At 53.6% G+C, this 17,664-nt stretch overlaps 4 protein-coding genes across 5 annotated transcripts; 1 reads left to right on the top strand and 3 right to left on the bottom strand.

Moving 5' to 3' along the window:
• The first annotated feature begins 33 nt into the window (after positions 1 to 33).
• MPI (mannose phosphate isomerase) lies at positions 34 to 3,265 on the top strand. The gene is made up of 8 exons (XM_051770341.1): positions 34 to 126; positions 404 to 531; positions 841 to 1,041; positions 1,122 to 1,263; positions 1,558 to 1,740; positions 1,851 to 2,024; positions 2,130 to 2,338; positions 2,708 to 3,265. Exons 1-8 carry the CDS (start codon positions 111 to 113, stop codon positions 2,924 to 2,926), a joined length of 1,272 nt encoding a protein of 423 aa, XP_051626301.1. The 5' UTR covers positions 34 to 110; the 3' UTR covers positions 2,927 to 3,265.
• Positions 3,266 to 3,506: 241 nt separating this feature from the next.
• Positions 3,507 to 6,874, bottom strand: FAM219B (family with sequence similarity 219 member B). Of its 2 annotated transcripts, none has more exons than XM_051770342.1 (6): positions 6,784 to 6,874; positions 5,621 to 5,723; positions 5,269 to 5,353; positions 4,859 to 4,936; positions 4,439 to 4,487; positions 3,507 to 4,284 (listed from the first exon to the last, which is right to left on the bottom strand). In XM_051770342.1, the coding sequence occupies exons 1-6, from the start codon at positions 6,865 to 6,867 to the stop codon at positions 4,126 to 4,128; spliced, it is 558 nt and encodes a 185-aa protein (XP_051626302.1). In that variant the 5' UTR covers positions 6,868 to 6,874; the 3' UTR covers positions 3,507 to 4,125. The 2 variants fall into 2 exon arrangements, with proteins under 2 accessions (XP_051626302.1, XP_051626303.1); XM_051770343.1 differs by having other exon boundaries at positions 3,507 to 4,281.
• A 683-nt stretch (positions 6,875 to 7,557) lies between these two features.
• Positions 7,558 to 12,562, bottom strand: LOC127462038 (cytochrome c oxidase subunit 5A, mitochondrial). The gene is made up of 5 exons (XM_051770329.1): positions 12,331 to 12,562; positions 9,429 to 9,545; positions 8,716 to 8,837; positions 8,212 to 8,334; positions 7,558 to 7,704 (listed from the first exon to the last, which is right to left on the bottom strand). Exons 1-4 carry the CDS (start codon positions 12,413 to 12,415, stop codon positions 8,221 to 8,223), a joined length of 438 nt encoding a protein of 145 aa, XP_051626289.1. The 5' UTR covers positions 12,416 to 12,562; the 3' UTR covers positions 7,558 to 7,704; positions 8,212 to 8,220.
• Positions 12,563 to 14,419: 1,857 nt separating this feature from the next.
• On the bottom strand, positions 14,420 to 16,241 carry RPP25 (ribonuclease P and MRP subunit p25). Its single transcript, XM_051770328.1, has one exon. The coding sequence runs from the start codon at positions 15,672 to 15,674 to the stop codon at positions 15,042 to 15,044; it is 633 nt and encodes a 210-aa protein (XP_051626288.1). The 5' UTR covers positions 15,675 to 16,241; the 3' UTR covers positions 14,420 to 15,041.
• Between the last annotated feature and the right edge of the window lie 1,423 nt (positions 16,242 to 17,664).

The following is a 17,664-nucleotide window of genomic DNA, read 5'->3' as shown; positions in this document are numbered from 1 at the left end:
TACCTCGCGCGGTGTTAACCCTGTGGGCGTGGCCGCGTGACGTCAGAGCGGCGCTTAGAGCCGGCGGGGGGGAGGGGGAGAAGGGGGGGACGGACCTGCCCGGCCGAGCCATGGCGGAGATCCGGGGTGAGCGGGGCACGGGGCACCCCCGGCCGGGGTGGGCATGCGGACAGGGACCACCCCCAGGACGATGGGGCGGAGGAACCGTGACCCCTGCCCGCAGCCCGAGCATGCCGAAATCGCCGTATGATGGTTGAAAATCGCCCCCCCTCGTACACTCTACTCTCCCAAGCCCTTGGTCCCCTGTCTCCCTGATGCCCTCTCACCCTGCTCTGGGGGCTTTGGCGGAAGGGGTGTGGGGTTTTTTTCTGTTTCCCGCTAACATTTTACTACTCTCCCGTAGTGTTCCCCCTCTCCTGCGCGGTGCAGAACTATTCCTGGGGAAAACTGGGCCTGGAGAGCGAGGTAGCCAAGCTGCTGAGCAGTGGCGATCCCCTGGTCCAGATCCAGCCTGACCGGCCCTACGCGGAGGTGAGTGCGTCTGTGTGTCCGTGCCGTTCGTGTGTCTGTCACACCCCTGTGTCCCGCCCACCCGGCTGTGGCTCTCACCATCCTGTATCCCATCGGGAGGGGATCCTGACCCGCCCCCCTACTTGTCGCTCTGGGGTTGAAGAGCGAGAAGCCTGGGTTGAAGAGGAGAAGCCTGGCGTGATTCAGCCTCCGAGGGAGCTGCCTTGGCTGCATGGATCACCTGTGGGGCCAAGCAGCCTCTAAAAAAGCCCAAGTCATCCGTGTTGGCTGCCCAGCTCAGGGTTCCATCAGGCTGTCTGTGTCTCACAGCTCTGGATGGGCGCACATCCCCGGGGCGATGCCATCATCCGGGATAACCGCATCCCCCAAAAAACCCTAGGCCAGTGGATTGCCGACAACCCCGCCTGCCTGGGGACAAAGGTGAAGGACACCTTCCAGGGACAGCTGCCCTTCCTCTTCAAGGTGCTCTCAGTCGATACTGCCCTCTCTATCCAGGCACACCCCAACAAGGTAAGGAGAGCCCTGGATGGGCAGCCCAGCGGGACCCTGTGTCCCTGGGGATGTCACCCAGCTTCTCTCCCCCTTTCCAGGAGCTGGCAGCAAAGCTGCACGCCCAGTTTCCTGAGCACTATCCCGATGCCAACCACAAGCCTGAAATGGCCATCGCCCTCACCCCCTTCGAGGGCTTGTGTGGCTTCCGGCCCGTGGAGGAGATTGTCTCCTTCCTCCAGAGTAAGGATGAAGGGTGCATAGTCAGACCCCAGGGTGGGGAGGGGAGCCATGCTCCCTTGCAATGGGGTTTGGGGTGGGGATGAGGGATAGGCTCCCTTGGGATGGGACTCTGGATGAGGATGGGGGCCGTGCTCCCTTGGGATGCAGTTTGGCATGGGAACAAGGGTTGTGCTCCCTTAAGATGGAGTTCGGGGTGAGGGCACTGCTCCCCTGGGATGGGGTTTGGGGCAGGGATGGGGGCCATGCTCCTCTAGGATGGGGGTGCTGATTCTGACTGGGGCTGGCCCCTCACAGATGTCCCCGAGCTGCGGGCGCTGATCGGGGAGGTGGCAGTGGAGCAGCTGGAGCGCAGCGGGAGCGACGACCCCCGGGGTGTCTCGGCCGCTCTCCGTGTGTGCTTCACCCGCCTCATGAAGAGCGAGAAGAAGTTCTTTGTTGACCAGCTGAACATGCTGGTGAAGAGGATCTCCCAGGAAGGTGGGTCCTTGCTGTGGCTCCCAAAACAATTTGGGGGGCTGTGGGTAGGGGAGGGGCCAGGGCACCCCCTGGCTCCCTTCCTATGTTGTGCTTGGTCTCTTCTCACGCAGCAGAGGAAGGGAAGGACACGTCAGGGAGCAATGGGGAACTGCTGCTGCGGCTGCACTCCCAGTACCCAGGAGACATTGGCTGCTTCACCATTTATTTCCTGAATCTGGTAAAGCTGGAGCCAGGGGAGGCCATGTTCCTTGGAGCCAATGAGCCCCATGCCTACCTGCGTGGAGGTGAGTGTCATGGGGGGCTCTCCTAACCCACCATCCTGCAAGGACTGGCCATGGGGACATCTGGAAGGGCTGGGGTGGGCTGACAGCACTGCCTCATCCCTGCAGACTGCGTGGAGTGCATGGCATGCTCAGATAACACGGTGCGTGCCGGGCTCACCCCCAAATTCATCGATGTGCTCACCTTGTGTGAGATGCTCAACTACACTCCGGCGCCCAGCAGCTCCAAGATCTTCCCAGCTGTGCAGAGCCAGCTTGATCCCAACGTCTATGTCTATGATCCGCCCGTGCCAGACTTTGCCATCATGAGGATAGAGGTGAGCGGTGACGGGCTGGGGGACACATCTTGGCTGGGCTCCGGGTAGGACAACCCAGTGCTGGCTAGGCTTCACTCACCTTTGTAGTTAGTGCCCCAGTGAGGGGGGAGGGATGCTTGGGGATGTGATGTTTGTCTCTTTATCCCTCCCCTGTTCCCTCTGCCTGAAGCTCATTCACCTTCTCTAGCAGCTCCGGGCAGAGGGAGAACCAGGAACAGGTCTTGGGTGTCCTCAGCCAAGCCGAGGCCCCTGGGCTTGGGCTGCTGCAGGTGCAGCAAAGGGGTGGGAATGGAGATAACCCCGTCCCAGCTCTCTGTAGAGGAGGAAAGCTGGGGGAGACTCCAGCCACAGTGACATTTTCCTTTGCAGATCCCTGCCTCCATCAAGCTGTACCTCATCTCTGCCATAGACTCTGCCAGCATCTTGCTGGTGATCCAGGGGACAGCTGTGGGCACCTCCACAGCCGCAGCCTCCGAGATGTCTCTGTGTCGTGGCTCCGTGCTCTTCATCTCGGCTAACGAGAGCATCTCCCTCCACCTCTCCTCACCAGATGGGATGCTGCTCTTCCGAGCCTGCTGCCTCCTCTGAGACACTCCTGTCTCCTCCTGGAACACTTCCTCCCCAACACTCCACGTTTGAGTAGATAGAAACTGGTGTCGGCAAAGTCATCTCGCTTGGAAGTTTTCCCTCCATCTATTAAATCCCAAACCCAGCCCTGATGTATAGAAAGAGCAATTCTATAGATCGACTCCTCGGATGTGGCACAGCAGGCTGAGGCTTTCTGCAGCTTCTGTCAGGCTCTTCTAAGCCTGGCTGATGGCAGCCAGTGTTGCCCCTTCCCTGGCTGTAAAAGGGGGTTGTTTGGCAGGTTTATGGAGCGGGAAAGCTTCCGATGCCGTGAATAAAGAGGTGACTTTGTCCTCAGCGGAGGGCGGTGTGGTGCAAGGAGCAGGAGGAGGACTGGGGTGGGGGACTGGAGGAAATGCTGGGAGCAGCTCCAGCTGTAACTCTCCCACAACTGGTTGTTACCCCCCCTCGCTCCTCAGGGGAACAGCAAGTGAGTAAAATGTGATGAGGGAAAACAGATCGCTCTGAAATCCCACCAGTCAGGGAAGAAGCCCTCTGGAGCGAGGCTGCTGGGAGGAGCAGGGCACCAACACCCTCCAAGTAATGAGATTCAGTTTATTGAGTGCTCCCTTTAACAAGTAAAGTACAAAAGCAAAACCCCAGAAGCAAACAAAACAAACAAACAAACAGAAAACCCCAACAGTTCAGGTCTCTAGACATGAAATATTTAAATAAGGTTTCTGTATTGAAGCAGCTGATTGTCCTCTAGGTTGTAGAGCAGGACCATGGTTTAAGGCAGCTTTTAAGGTTTGCAGCAGTCCCCAGGCCCCCACATCCAAACCCTGTGTGGAGCTGGTATGGGGGGGTCTAGGCAGTCCCCTACCTGCATCAAAGCAGCACTGGGGAGAACAGGAACAAGCCATTACCTCCAAACCCAGCACCTCCTAACTCCTTCCCTTTACACCTCCATGGAGGTGCCAGGCTCTGCCTCTTCTTTCCCACCCCAGCAGGTGAGAGGTCCCATCCAGACCACCAAAATGTCACCATGCCACCTCTCCCTGATATTGCTGAGTGTAAAGAAAAGTCCTGTGGGGTCAGTTGGTCTCTGCCATAAGCAGAATCGTTCAGTCATTGTGTCACCATCCCAGCACGGGACACAGACAGCAACAGCCGTCCCACGGGACAAAGAAAGTGCTGGATTTTGACCTGTTCTTGTGCACCTATTGGATCACACAGGAGAGATTTTCTCCGAAACAACAGGGGCAAGAAGAGGAAGCAACTGGTTTTGGGGGGATGAGATCCAGGTCTTCATCATCGGGGACCTCGTCGAGGTGGTACCCGTCCTGCAGCAGCTGCCGGCTCAGGTCCTGGTTCACCTGCTGTGGGAGGACAAAGTGGAGCTCTGTAGGATGGGACACGTGTATCCACACCTTGTGGGGTTATGTTTCCAGCCCCTATCCAGAATCTCAGGTTGTGAGGGGGACAAGGGAGCACGTGGGGGCCACACGGTCAGAGTCAAACACCTGCACTTGCCTCGGCAGAGGAGTATCCTGAGGAACATCTGGATCCTGGCTCCCCGTCACTATGAGAAAAAGGAAACAGCTGGCCAGGAAATAACCTTGGGAATAAGCTCTGTGTAACTGCAAGGGATTTGTTAAATTTGGGACAACAGGAGCATTTCACAGAAATTTCACAGAGTATTCTGTGTTGGAAGGGACCCACAAGGATCATTGATAACTCTTAAGTGAATGGCCCATGCAGGGATCAAACCCACAACCTTGGTGTTTATTAGCACCGTGCTCTAAACCAGCTGAGCTCATCTCCATTTCACTGCTCAGAGGTGCTCAGTGCTCTAAAAGTGACAAGGAAAATCAATCCCCAAAGTAAAGCCAGCTCTGAGCACCCTCCACTAAAAATCCTGGGATAATCACCCAAAAATCCTGGAATATTCACCTGTCTGAGTCGAGGGAGACCAGGTTCTCATCAGCTGTCTGGTTGAGTGCAGTGTAGCCCTTGTTAAACTTCACCGACCTGCCAGAAAGCAGCCAAGTGAAACCAGGACAGATGTTTTCCATGGAAACGCATCCATGGAGCTGATGGACTGAGGAGCCAGGGCAGGAATCCCGTTCCTTCCCAGCCAGGAGCTATCCAGGGCCACCACCAGCTAACCCAAATAAATCTACAACACCAAATCATCCCTCAAATAAAAGACACAAGCCCTATATTTTATTATACCGGATGTTCCTGGCCAAACAGAGCCATCAGAACAAGGTCCCAAACTCTTATTTATAATCCTCTGAATTTCTCAGCCTCCCCAAGGGAAGCAAAAAATACATTTTGGGGAAAGAAAAAGGGGATCAGACCTTTTAGGTGCCGATTTCGGGGTGGTGGGTCCCCCCAGCAGCCCCTGCCTTCGCAGAGCTGCCTTCACCAGCTCACGCTGCCTCTCTGAAAGCCAAGCACAGGGACAGAGATAAAAATTCCCATGTGTTCCCCCAAGATCTGTTTTTTGGGTGGTGGGGGGGTTGCAGGTAAGCATGGGGGCAATGCAGTGCTTTCCACAGGCATCGCTATGGGATTTTTAATGTTTTGGAGGGGGTTTTTATAAAGGTTTTATCCCACCAAGGAATAAAAAGGCTGTGGGTAACTCCCGCCCTGGCAGAGAGGTGGAAATAACTCCCGAAATCCCAGCAGAGTCCACCAAGCATCATTTACTCAGCTTGGCCTGAATGGAGGGAGGTTTGCTCATGATGTATGGTCCCCTTTTCTCCACCGTATCCGTCCCCTTGTTCAGCCTCTTGTTTTCAGCCCAAATCAGCTAAAAAAAAAAAAAAAAAAAAGGAAAGAAGCACACTCAGCATCTCTCCACGGGGATGAAGTAACAGAGAGTCATCTCAGAGCATCCATTCATTCCTGAGAGCTCAAGGTCAGCTCCCAGACCAGGAGCAGGGAGAGGAAAAGGAATAAGCAGATCTAGTCGCAGATGAAGGGATTACTTGGGAATAGCGATGCTAAATTAAAAGCACGTGTGGTGACCAGCAGCTCCTGTGCAAGCCCAGCTCCAGCAATACTTGGGAAAACACGTGATGGAGGAGATTTAATGAGCAAGATCATCAAGTAAAAATACAAGGATACTTTATTTTAATTTCTCTGCAGGGTTGGAGCCTTCAAGCTTCCCCTTTTATCCAGGTATTGTCAAGGAGAGCCAGCACTCCTAATGGCAAGGGGGAAGAGAAGAGCTCCACAAATTTAATAAGTAATGAAGAAAATAGATGGAAAATCAGGAAAGGGCAGAGGAGAGTTGGTGCAGGAGGTATGGGAAATTAAAGGAACAAGGCAGAAGACTTGGGCTGGTGATTGGAGAGCACAGTCAGGATTAGCCTCAGTGTCTTAAAACGGAATTAGCAGGGCAGAGCCTTATCGTGGTAATAACCAGGCAGGCAGCAGACCCCCAAATCCCTCTGAATGTGCCATACCCCTCCCTAGAGGGGTGCTGATACACCATCCTTGCACTGTGCCTCTCTGCATATACCCCCTCTACTCCCATATTGCCCCTCTGTGTATATGCCCCAACCCGTATTCCCCTATAGACATACTCCAGCCCCATACCCACACCCCATACTGCCCCACACACACATACCGGCCCCATACCACCCCCATACTGCCCTGTACCGCCCATGCCCATACCCCATACAATCTCATGCCCACTCCCCAGCCCCACACGATGCACATACCCCACACTACCCCACAGACATACCCCAGCCCTATACCACCCCCTGCATACCACCGAAACCCGCCATACATATACCCTACACCGCCTCACGCTCACTCCCAGCCCCACACCCCACATCACCAGCACCCCCGTACCCCGCCCGTACCGCCGGGCCCCTCCGCCCGCCCGCTCCGCCCGCAGCGGGACCGGGAGCGGGGCCAGCCCCGGCTCCGCCGCCGCACGTCGCCATGGCCGCCTGTGGCCCCGCCCCTCGGCCCGCCAGCCAATGGCAGCGCGGGGCTGCCGGGACTCAGCCAATGGGAGGCGGGCAGGGGGCGCGCCCCTCTGGTGCGCATGCGTGGTGGGAGCGGGACGGGACGGAGCGCGGGATGGGCAGCGCGGAGTCCTGTCCCGCACAGCGCCCGCCGTGCAATGGGGAACGCACCGAACCCTGCCCTCCCGGAACACTCCCCTTTTCTACGGTGAAGATGGTACGAAATTTCCATTCTCTCCCAGCCCCGACTTCCCCGCCCTCCTTTGGTCCCCCTATCAACCCCTGCCTGTACCAGAACCGAGGCGGAAAATAGGAGTGCCATAACAGATCCCCTCCAGTGAGGGCACATCCCTTGCAAACAGGAGCCTCCCACTCACCTCTGAGGCTTTGGACATCATCCCAGGGAAATTCTCCGAGGGCTGGGAGAGCTCGTCCAGTCCTTGCTCTGTCCCTCCCCAAAGCTGCGTGTACAGGAGGATCACGATGCCCTCCAGACAGCTCCTTCCCTTTCCCAAAGCCAGGTGCCCAGGAAAGCCCCAGACACAGGGGGCCAAGCAAATTATTTGCCAAGCAAATAATGATTTATAAACTCCTAACAGCACATTCATGGTTTACTTCTTCCTTTTCCCTAGAAAAGCAGCAAGAAATAACCACACTGCCACCATATCAGTCAAACCAGTTTTTCCTTTATTAGGTCCAACTCCACAGCACTTACACTGCGACTCAATAAAGGAAGAAGTTATTTCAGATAAGATTTAAGGTTTGTGTCTCCAGGTGACTGTGTAGCATCAGTAAAACACTTGAGTAATGCACCTGGAACAAAAAAGAACAGAAAATTAGAAAAGAACCAGAAAAGCCATTTAAGAAGCAGCCAAATATCTCCACAAAGTTTCCATGAGGTTTCAAATGGTTTATTTCCATCCCTTTTACCCTCAAAACCCCATCTAACCATCCTCAGCTCAAAAATGCAGGTACTGCATTCCCAGCACAGCTGCTTCAGTATACCTAGCACCAAGACATGGTATTCCAGGGCAAGGAGGAGGGAAAGGACTTAGAAGATCCAGAATTAAGTACTATTTGCAGCAGGCTGACACATGGTATCTCTATTCTAAGCATAATATTTTAAAAAATAATATGACACGGGTCATCTCCTGAAGAAACCAAGTTAAGGGGCTTCACTTCCATGAGGATTTTTATTTAGGGCTTAATTTTAGTCTGGGATTAGAGCACGTCAGGTCTTGCCCATATTCTGCCTTTGCCAGGAGTTTTGGGGTACAATAGTCCCATGCTAAGAGTCTGGGAAGCAACATCATCCCTTACCAATAAAGTTTATGCTTTGTCCAGGCCCAGTTCCTCTGGAGTGGAGATTCCCAGTTCACTCAAAGTTGGTCTAAGCTCCTGGATAACGTAAGGATAGATTTCCTTGTGAGGTCCTGCCTTGTCCTAAACAAAAAGACAAATGGTGTTATTTCAGCATAGAAAGATTCTTCCATTGGTCTTATGCCTCCAAAGTCTCCACACTAGCCACTGCTTGTGGTAGAGCAGAACTGCTGGCTTCTAGGGCTGGCTCCTCTTAACTCCCTGGGAAGGCTGGATTCAAGTTTCAAGGTTTAAGGTGTTTTCCAGGCCCACTCAGCTTTCTGAGTTACTACTCCCAGCCAGCTCAGCACTCAATCCCTTAAGAAGCCAGTAAGCTTTGTGCTCATCATGCAGCCATTGATCACAGCAACAGGAAAGGGTGGTTTCCCCTTGCAGCAGGAAAAAGCCAGGGGAAACTCTCCTGCTGCCAGGCTCTAGCAATGCAAACACAGCAGTTCCACCCACCTTTACAACCTCTAGGATGCGGACAGTGCTGGCAAAGTCATTTAACCGTCTGCAGGCCCTCAGAGCCGCGTCAATGATTTTTGGTTCTGGGACCAGGTCGTAACCCACCAGTGTGTTTATGCCTGTGGAGACAAGAAAACACTAAGAGGAACTTGGAATCAGCTTGCCATGCTGCCAAAAGGAACTCCTTGCTGTCTATTCCCTTCCTCTCCTTTCCAAGGGAAGAGCCCAACACCTAGCCAGCCAGGTGCTGCTGGAACGATCCCTCTGGCTGCAATTATCTGATTATGCAAACACATTTTTAATTCTTAAGTGGGGAAGCGTAACAAAACTTGGCAACTCCACAGCAAAAAACTGGAGACAACCAGACAACAGCCTGCAGTCAGTAATGGCCAAGCCACTGGGTCAAAGTCCAAAGAAAAATGTGTGTGGTTACACACTAAACTGAGCTTACATACACTTTTCCTTGGAGCAAATGTTTCTCTCCCTCCTATCCAGGTGCTGAAGTTATGGAATGGTTTGGGTTGGAAAGGACTTCAAATGTCACTTAGCCCACCCACCTTCCACTAGACCAGGCTGCTGGAAGTCCCATCCAACCTGGCCTTAGACACTTCCAGGGATGGGGAGTCCACAAAAAGGCCAAGTAAAGTTGTTATTTCTGGTCACCAAACTTACATTTACTTCAGATTGCTCTTCCCTTTTCCCCAGCATACCTTTCCTGAGCTCCCAGGCATCAATATCTGGCTTGTTGAAATACGTCACCCAGCGAGCATCGAATTCTTCATCTGACTCTTGTGACCCGTGAGAGTAGCAGCGGGCATGCAGCACAGCTGGATCCAGAAACAAAGGAAAACATTTGGAGCAAAAGGAAAATAACAGTACTTGAGTCCTTACCCAGAGGCCAGAAGCCATAAAATATGGATTTCACTTGCTACAGTCAGTCTGGATCAGTCCTGGATAAGCAGTGGATGGATACAGCTATTAAATACTGTGTTTTGGTTTGTGGCAAAGTGTCTATTTTTTCCACATCAGACTTCCAAAGTGTCCCCAGAGCCTTTGGTCAGAGCAGGATTATTTAACGAGCAGGGGGAAACACAAGAAAACCTCTCTTAAGGACTGGTTATCTGGCATCCCTATATCTGTAAGATACAGGAATTTTCCCTCTTCCCAGAGCCAAGTGAGCTGGAGAAACATAACATCATTCATCACCAAAACTCCATGAGCTCAACTACAAAGGCTCTCAAAAGCAAAGGGATGAGAGATACTTCTTCCAACGGGCTGCTGAAGGGTTGAAGGAGAAAAAAAAATTATCACTCTATGTCTCTCCAAGATGAAACTCCTGGATCTCAAGGTTGTAATTGCATTAATATTTGATAATTAATCACAAAAGCAGATTGTACCCCAATGCACAAATTAGTCTGATATGATTTATAAATTAATGTCTTCCCCCAGCACTACTCTGTCACAAATTGGGGGGTTCTTTGATGAAATTGTCTTATTTTACTGCATGAAGGTTGGAACAGTTTTCCAAAGGAACTTAACTAAAGGAACACAAGCCTGGTGCTTCCTTTCTCCACTGCTAATCTCACTCCACTAATATTTGCATAGGTCACACACCAGATACGACCTTGGAGCTCAAAGCTCCGCTTTAGGGAAGTCAAATTTAGCTCCTGACTTTTTTTCTTTCTTAACCCACCATGAACTACTTGTGCTGACCAGCTACAGAGTTTTATTTAAAAGAAGAAACCCTGGCACTGGGTTGTACTTTTGCTGATATCCTTCTCTTCAGTCTCACTAATGACAGACTTCTAAGAAGTCAAATTTGGTTTTTTAACAGAATTTAACATGGTCCAACATTTCAGCCACAATTCTGATTTATGCAATGAAAGCATGAAAATAGTTTTATGTATTTTAGCTAGGGAAAAGCAAATAAGAGGCCAAGCTGGAATTATAATCATCTTTTGCCATTCTGTAGGGAAATTCCCCCTCTTCTCCTCAACTCCAAAACAGACCTTTGACCCTGCTTTCTCTAATAAATCACCTGCACAGCTGAACTCAGAGCAAGAGCACAACTCTGTAAATGCTCCTGCAGGCAGGACACTGCTGAAAACCCCCCAGATTTCAGCTGTTTGGGGGTGAAGCCTTGTTTTTCCTAAACAGAAAGAAAATCCTACAGAGAAATAGTCAATCACAGTTTGAGAAAAGCCTAAATTGAAGTGCTCAAATGCCACCTTTAAGTCTTAAAACTAAAGTCTTTCCTTAACCAAACTATTCCCTGGATCCTGAATGAAAATAATGACCATAAAAATTAGAACTCTGGATTTCCAGGGCACATTTTTCAGCTGCTGCTACATTTCTTTTCCACCCTATGTTTTCCATATTAATGTTTATATTTTGGGGACTGGGCTCTGAGATTCATTTTGCCTCGAATGGGGTCCTTCAAGGTCACTGTCACACACATCACGTGTGTGTGACAGCCAAACCACACCAACCTATCCACGAGGAGATTCCCAACTCAAGGAAGAAGCAAAGGGCACGTACCTTTGCTTTCAAATGAACACAACAGGCATCAAGAGCCTAAGAAGCCTAAAATCACCTAATATTACACAAAAACATGTTAAAGCTTCTCCCCAAGGGCCCGAATTTGTCAGTTTTCCCTGTTAGCGAGCACAGAAGAAAAACACATATGAAGAACAACATTAATTTACTGAAAATTTGGCAGTGAGGAGGAGCCCAGGGATTACAAAGGGAAGGTTTTGCAGCAACACAAACCTCCGAGGCCACCCTGAGGCCAAGGGGTCACAGCAGTGTTAAGTGGGGTGTTTGTAACATAAGACCTTGGAAAAGAAGAACTTGGATGGCCACGAGCAGAGGGGGTTCAGCAGCACAAAGGAACAGCGAGCAAAGACTTTTAGTGGATTTAAAAATAACAAAAAAACAAGGGTTTTAAGAAGCACCTAAAAAACCCCTATGCTTATTACTTAAGCGCAGCAAAACGCTCCCTTAAGGCAGCTGTTTAACGCACACGTGCCGCAGCAGAGGCACACACAGGTCCCACGCATTACTGCCTGCTAATTAGCTATTAATTGCAATGCAGAGGTTAATTAGCTATTAATTGCGATGCACGGGCATCGTGTGTTCTCTGCAGTCTCTGTATACCAGCTCTGCCGCCCTGGCCACCGTCCCACCGTACTGCGGCTGCTATTCCTCCTCTCCCTGTTAACTGGTGTGCTAATGAGGTGTTAATATTATAACTAATCGGGGTGTTAATTAGAGCGGTGACGGCTGGCCCGGAGCTGGAGGGGGCCCGGGGGCGGTCAGCGCCGCGGTGCTGCGGAGGTCACCGCCGCCCTTCATCAATGTCACCTTGGCGGGGGGCGCGGGGAAAGCGCCGCCACCGCTCCCCGCTGCAGCCCCCGGAGAGGTGCCCGGGCCCCATGTGAGGCCGCACCGGCGGGGGGGTCCCGGTGGCGGCGGAGGGACAGGCGGGGGCGGCCCGCACTAGGCCGCGGGGTCACCGCAAGGACACGCCGGGTTCCGCCGCTTCGCACCCTGCCGGGCCGGGATCTCGAGGGCGAACCGGGGCGGGAGAGACGGACGCGTGCGGCCGCTCACCTGCGGGGCCGGCGGGCCGGCGGACGGCGGTGCGAAGGCCGGAGACAGCGCAGCGGCGGAGGAGAGAGGCGGTGGCGGCCAGCATGGCGGCGAGGTGTCAGGGAGGGCGGGAGGCTGCACCGGGGGCACGCCGCTGGCTCCCGCACCGCACCGGGAGAGAAGGACGGAGATGAGGGAAGGCGGAGACTGGCGCAGGCGGGTACAGCCGTGCGGCGGGTACGGAGAGCGGGAGGCCGCGGCGATGGACTGGGGGCGGAACCCGCCGCCATCTTGGGGCGGGGCCGGCCGCCATTTTGTGCGTGAGGGGAGTGGCCTCCGGACCTCTCCCTCCTCACTGAGCCGCCCTTCGAGGGGGTGTTTAGACTCGTTTTTGAGGGGTTCAGGCTCGTTTGTGGTGGGTTTGGGCTGCTAGTGCTGCCTCTTAGCCGAGCCCGCTCAGCCATGGCCCAGTGTAGCCTCCCCGTCCCTGTCAATGGGCACCCGCACGACTCCATCCATGTGAGGGGAATGGGCTCAGTCCGGCTCTGCTGCCGCATCCAGCAGTTCCCCAGGCTCTCTGGCACTCATGATTGTATCCTTGTCCCCACACCGTGGGGTGCTGCCCTCAGCTACCATCGCACTGCACCAGCCACTGCACGGGCACAAAATCACCCCAAGAACCATCCTTGGGGCTGTGCCTCAGCAATGCCACACAAAACCATCGTGATAATTCCACTCACAATGTCCCCCAGTATCATCATCCTGTTTTAAATGTTCCATTTTTTGGGTTACAGTCATATTTTATTACTTTTTTTTAATGTTCTCATGCAGGAAAACCTCATTCCACAGCTAGCAAAGCGAGGAGTGCAAAATTCCAGGGGTGGTCTCCAAGTGTTGCCTCCGAGACTGAAAACTACCTGCTTATAAAATCAAATAAAATAATTTTGCACAGGAACAAGATAAAGAGAAACTAGTGATTTTCAATTTTTTTCTCCTCTCTCCTTGGTGGGACCAATTGAGACAGCAGCAGTGGAGATGAAGGGCTGTTAGTGCTCAGCTGTATGGCTCCCACAGTCTTTAGGCTCTGATCAAAGGAGTTTATTAATTAATTTTATTAATGATTTCTTGTGCATTTGGGGTAGGAGCCTGTACCCAGTGCTCTCATGTGGGGCGGAGGGTTGAACCCGAATGGGGTCCGCACTGAGGAGAGGAGCTGGGAAGAGCTGGATGGGACAGAGCCCAAAGCTTTCCCAGCCCCCAAACCACAAAAAATAATCATTAAAAAAATACAGTGGAAATTAACGTTCAAGTGAAGGGAATCAATCTGCAGCAGAGCAGATAAGCAAGAGCCTCTGGCCCAAGGAGCGGCTGCCTGCTGAGGGAGATAGCAAGGTCATTGCCAAACAAAACAGACCCTGCTTCTTCCTCCTCCTCCTCCTCTTCTTTGTTTCCTATTCCCAGCAAAGCAAGCCCTTGACAAAGAGGAGATGCTCGCTGTCCCGAGATAGCGGGAGTGAGGCAGGGAGATAAGGTGGCTTCAGCCGTAGCATCCCCACGGATGGATTTTGGGAAGGTTTCACTCACTAATACCAATTAATTTATTGTGCAGTGCCCCGAGGTGCTGGGCCAAGGGGAACCAGGTGGATTAGAGCTTGTTTGGCATCCCATAACCTATTCCCCAAATCACCCTGGTCCCTGCTGCGGGGTCTGGAATGGGGGCTTTGCCAGGCGTTGCCATGCCAGCACAGACTAGGGCACACAGCAGACCCTGATGCCATTCTTCCAAGGGACAGGATTTGGCTGGGTTCCCCTTGTCCTGGCTCAGCAGCAGCCCTCACTGTGCTGATCCATGCTGTGTTCAGCAGCCAAGACAATCCCCCTGTTTTCCCATAGACATATCTCAACTATTTCAAAGAGCTTTTATTTTTCATTCATTTCCCTTTGCCTCCTGGAAGAAGCAGGGATTTTGCTTCCCAGGGCTTTCCCAGGCTCTGCAGCCAAGCTACGATCCCAAAACCTCCCTGTCCTGCCCTGGGCACTGCATCCAGCCATGACAACCACCCACCCAACACTCCCATTGCCCCCAGCTCCCCAGCTCCAGACCCTCAGGGAGAGCAAAGACTGGAATATGCGATGCAGGTTGCTTTATTTCCTTGTGCTGTCCTACAGGCAGCACAGCACAGCACGGCACAGCACAGCACAGCACAGCACTTGGCTCTGCAGGCACAGGGAGGGAGTGACCCCCTGCTTGTTTGGGTGTTTTTTTGGGATGAATCATGGCCCTAGAGGACACTGAGCCCAGCATTAATAACCCTGACAGCTCCTCAGCAGTGGGTTTGGTAATGAAGGTTTTATTCCAGTGGGCTTGGGGCAAAACCATCTCTCCTGACAGATGAGGTGTTGCAGTGGGGAGCGGTGTTGGTGTTGGTCCAGGCACCCCACCTCTGGCTCCGTGGGAGTTGCTGCAAGATGTGGCTGGTGGTCGTGGTGTCCCTGGGTGCCCACCAGCTCCCCCCCACACCCTCCCCTGCTTCAATCCATAACCAAGAGCTGGCAGGTTTAACACTTTAACCCTCACCCCAAATCTGCAGACCTCCCACCTGTGGGGATCAGATGGAGCAGTGGCAGCAAGTGGGGACACGTCAGGGAGAGCCTGCAGCCCACCGGTGACCCCAGAATGAGTGTATCTTTCTGCCTCTCCACCTGTCTGATCGGGGTGGGAAGCACTGTGGTCAGTGGTCCAGCTGGCCAGCGGTGGTCCCTGAGCCCCTTGGACTGTCAGGCACCTGTACCTGCAGCTTCTTGGGAAGCAGCTCCTCGCGGGGAGGTGGCAGCGGCCGCTTCAGCCCCTTGGTGGAGGATCCCAATGTGTCTTCTCCTGCCTCACCGAGCCCGTGCTGGGGCTCCGGGGGTTGGTAGCCCGTCTGGTTGGGATCCAGGGGGTCTCGGGAGAGCAGGATGCAGATGGAGGGGACGTTTTTGTGGACGGTCAGGTTCTGCGCTGGGCTGTCGGGCAGCAGGTCCTGGTTCTCCCAGACCTCCAGCACAGTTTTGTAGCGTACCTTGGTGACCTGGTGGAGCCCTCCCAGCTTGCGTTTCATGATCTCCACACAGGTGATGGTCTTGGTGACCGCCCTGCCGGAGCCACTGAAGATGATCTGCCGGCTGCCCTTCAGCTCCATCTGGGCCATGGCGAAGTTCATCAGGTTCCTGATCTTGCTGCCCTCCTTCACTTTCATCTCCACCACGTCCGGGGACAGGTCAGGAAAGGGCAATGGCATCTCTTCCTCCGACGTCCTCACCTTTCGGAAGTTCTCCATCCCGGACTGGGCAACGGGCTTGGCTCTCTCTCCTTCAGCAGCCATCCTTCACCCCTTACCAGTGGGTTCACACAGGCTCCCAGCACCGTGGAACCATGGCAGGGCTGACCTCACTGCCCTCCAGCCCAGCCCTGCATCCCCACAACCACCAGCCCCTTCCCGTCTGCTCTCCAGGGGCTGGTAGCAGGCTCAGTGGCTGTGCCAGAGCTGTCCTCTGTGAGAAACAGGGCTGCAGGATCCTCTGGGTGCACCCAGTTGCTCCCAGCAGGGATGACAGCTGGCTCCAGCTCTCGGTGATGCTTGGGCTCCTCCGCTCCCACTGCAGTACTCGCTTCTGCTGCTCTTTGCTTCATTCTGGACTTCAGCAGCCCCCAGAGCTGTTCTGTGTAATTAGCAGATCCTCCCCTTCTCCCTCCCCTTCCTCCCCTCCTCCTCCTCCTCCCCTGCTCAACCACCCATCCCAGCACCCAGCTCCTGCCTTCATACCTGACAGGCAAAGGGGAGGGCAGGGAACCCAGCTCCCCGTCCAGAAACAGGGAAATGAAGGGAAAGGAAGGAGAGGAAGGTGGAAGGCAGAGGGAGAAACTCACTCTTGCCTTCATGATGCTCCCAAAGTCCTGCCCCCTTAAAGAGAACCTAGTCCCTTCTCTCTGCGCTTGCTCCTCTTAAGGACACCCACTGCTAACAGCAAAAGTCACCCTGCCTGCCTGCCTGCCCTGCAGCATTCCCAGAAGGATGAGGAATCCCAGCCATGCTGCGCTCAGACATGGCACAAAGATGCAGCGGGGACTGTGGGAAGTACTTTGGAGCCTGAGCTCAACCCTTATTAGCCATCAGAGAAGCTACTAGGACCTGCAGCCGGGAAAAAGCCAAGCAGATGGCATTGCAGCCAGGCATGCATCAAGTGTGCCAGGGCTCCGCTCCCCCCCCACATCCTCAGCCCTGGCTCTGCCCTGCAGGAAAATGTCTCAATTCCCAAAGCTCCGAGGAGCAGATGCTGTGGCAGGGGTGGTTTTCATGGGTGATTTCTCTCCCTCTCCTTCTCCTTCCCTTCCTCTCCCTGCTGCTCTCCCAGTCCCTGAGCCTTGCCATCTCCGCATCCCTGATGCGGAGCTGCCAGCTGTGGGCTTACCAATACATTTACTGTTAGTAAATCCCAGGAGATCCCTATTGCAGGCCAGGAGGTGTCCCCTTCCTGCCCCCAATGCCTTCCCAGGGAGTGGCAGTGTCCCTGCCCCAGGCTGGCCCTTTGCCTGGCCCTGTCACCTGCCTGTCCCCTCCCACCCCACTGGCCAGGGGATCATTGCACAGTGGAAAGACACGCCGAGTATTGACTTGCAGTCAAATCTTATCGGCCTATGCAGGCCCCTGGATTGGTTTCACTTGGAGCAGGGCTTGAAAAAATACATAAATAAATCAATCAATCCCATGCCTGTGGAGGTGATGGCAGGATGTGGCCATCACCACCCCTCCAGGATGAATCTCAAATCCCTTTGGTCCCCAAAGCAGCTTTCTCTGTGTACCACTGCCTAAATGGTGGTGGATATGGGACACCCCCTGATCCAATCACTTGATTGGGGTCTGGTGGGGGGGTCTGTAGGCAGTGGGATGGGATGGGATCTATGAGCAGCGTGCTGGAACACTCCAGGGGATGCAGAGCATCTTTTCACGCACTCCCTGAGGCCCCTTGGGCACAGAGAGGGAAACTGAGGCAGGGCAGGCAATCCTCCCAGGCCCACCCCCAGCACCAGATCCAGGCTTTGAGCATCCCCAAGTCCTCTCTGGTGCTCTGCAGTAGTGAATATGCCTATTCCCTGTGCTTCCACCATGGATCCCTCGCTCCTACAAGACAAAACAATGGCATTTTCCCCCCTTTCCTCTTGGCTACTCTTTATGGCATCCTTGCAGATGGCACTTGGTTCCTTTCTCAGGCAGGCAGGGATAGATTAAAGCCCTCAGGAAAACTGCTGCCTTCAAAAGGTGCTAAACCCCTGGGAAAATAATGGGGGAATATTTCAGTGACTGAGAAATCCCT

Source organism: Manacus candei, unplaced genomic scaffold, assembly GCF_025592945.1.
Source record: "Manacus candei isolate 608988 ecotype Guabito, Panama unplaced genomic scaffold, ASM2559294v1 h1tg000119l, whole genome shotgun sequence".
Classification (NCBI taxonomy): Eukaryota; Metazoa; Chordata; class Aves; order Passeriformes; family Pipridae; genus Manacus; species Manacus candei.
Note: the sequence above shows the minus strand (reverse complement) of the source record. Positions and strands in the feature narration are given on the sequence as shown.

Excerpts from the sequence above, each read along its gene's own strand:
- MPI (XM_051770341.1), top strand. Across the intron at positions 1,741-1,850 it reads GAAGAGGATCTCCCAGGAAG|CAGAGGAAGGGAAGGACACG; the intron begins GTGGGTCCTTGC and ends CTTCTCACGCAG. Across the intron at positions 2,025-2,129 it reads CCATGCCTACCTGCGTGGAG|ACTGCGTGGAGTGCATGGCA; the intron begins GTGAGTGTCATG and ends TCATCCCTGCAG.
- FAM219B (XM_051770342.1), bottom strand. The coding sequence starts at position 6,867 with ATGGCGACGTGCGGCGGCGGAGCCGGGGCTGGCCCCGCTCCCGGTCCC. Across the intron at positions 5,354-5,620 it reads CTCCATTCAGGCCAAGCTGA|AGAGGCAGCGTGAGCTGGTG; the intron begins GTAAATGATGCT and ends CTTGGCTTTCAG. Across the intron at positions 4,285-4,438 it reads CAGGATACTCCTCTGCCGAG|CAGGTGAACCAGGACCTGAG; the intron begins GCAAGTGCAGGT and ends GTCCTCCCACAG.
- LOC127462038 (XM_051770329.1), bottom strand. The coding sequence starts at position 12,415 with ATGCTGGCCGCCACCGCCTCTCTCCTCCGCCGCTGCGCTGTCTCCGGC. Across the intron at positions 8,838-9,428 it reads TGCCTGGGAGCTCAGGAAAG|GCATAAACACACTGGTGGGT; the intron begins GTATGCTGGGGA and ends TTGTCTCCACAG. Across the intron at positions 8,335-8,715 it reads GCATCCTAGAGGTTGTAAAG|GACAAGGCAGGACCTCACAA; the intron begins GTGGGTGGAACT and ends CTTTTTGTTTAG.
- RPP25 (XM_051770328.1), bottom strand. The coding sequence starts at position 15,674 with ATGGCTGCTGAAGGAGAGAGAGCCAAGCCCGTTGCCCAGTCCGGGATG.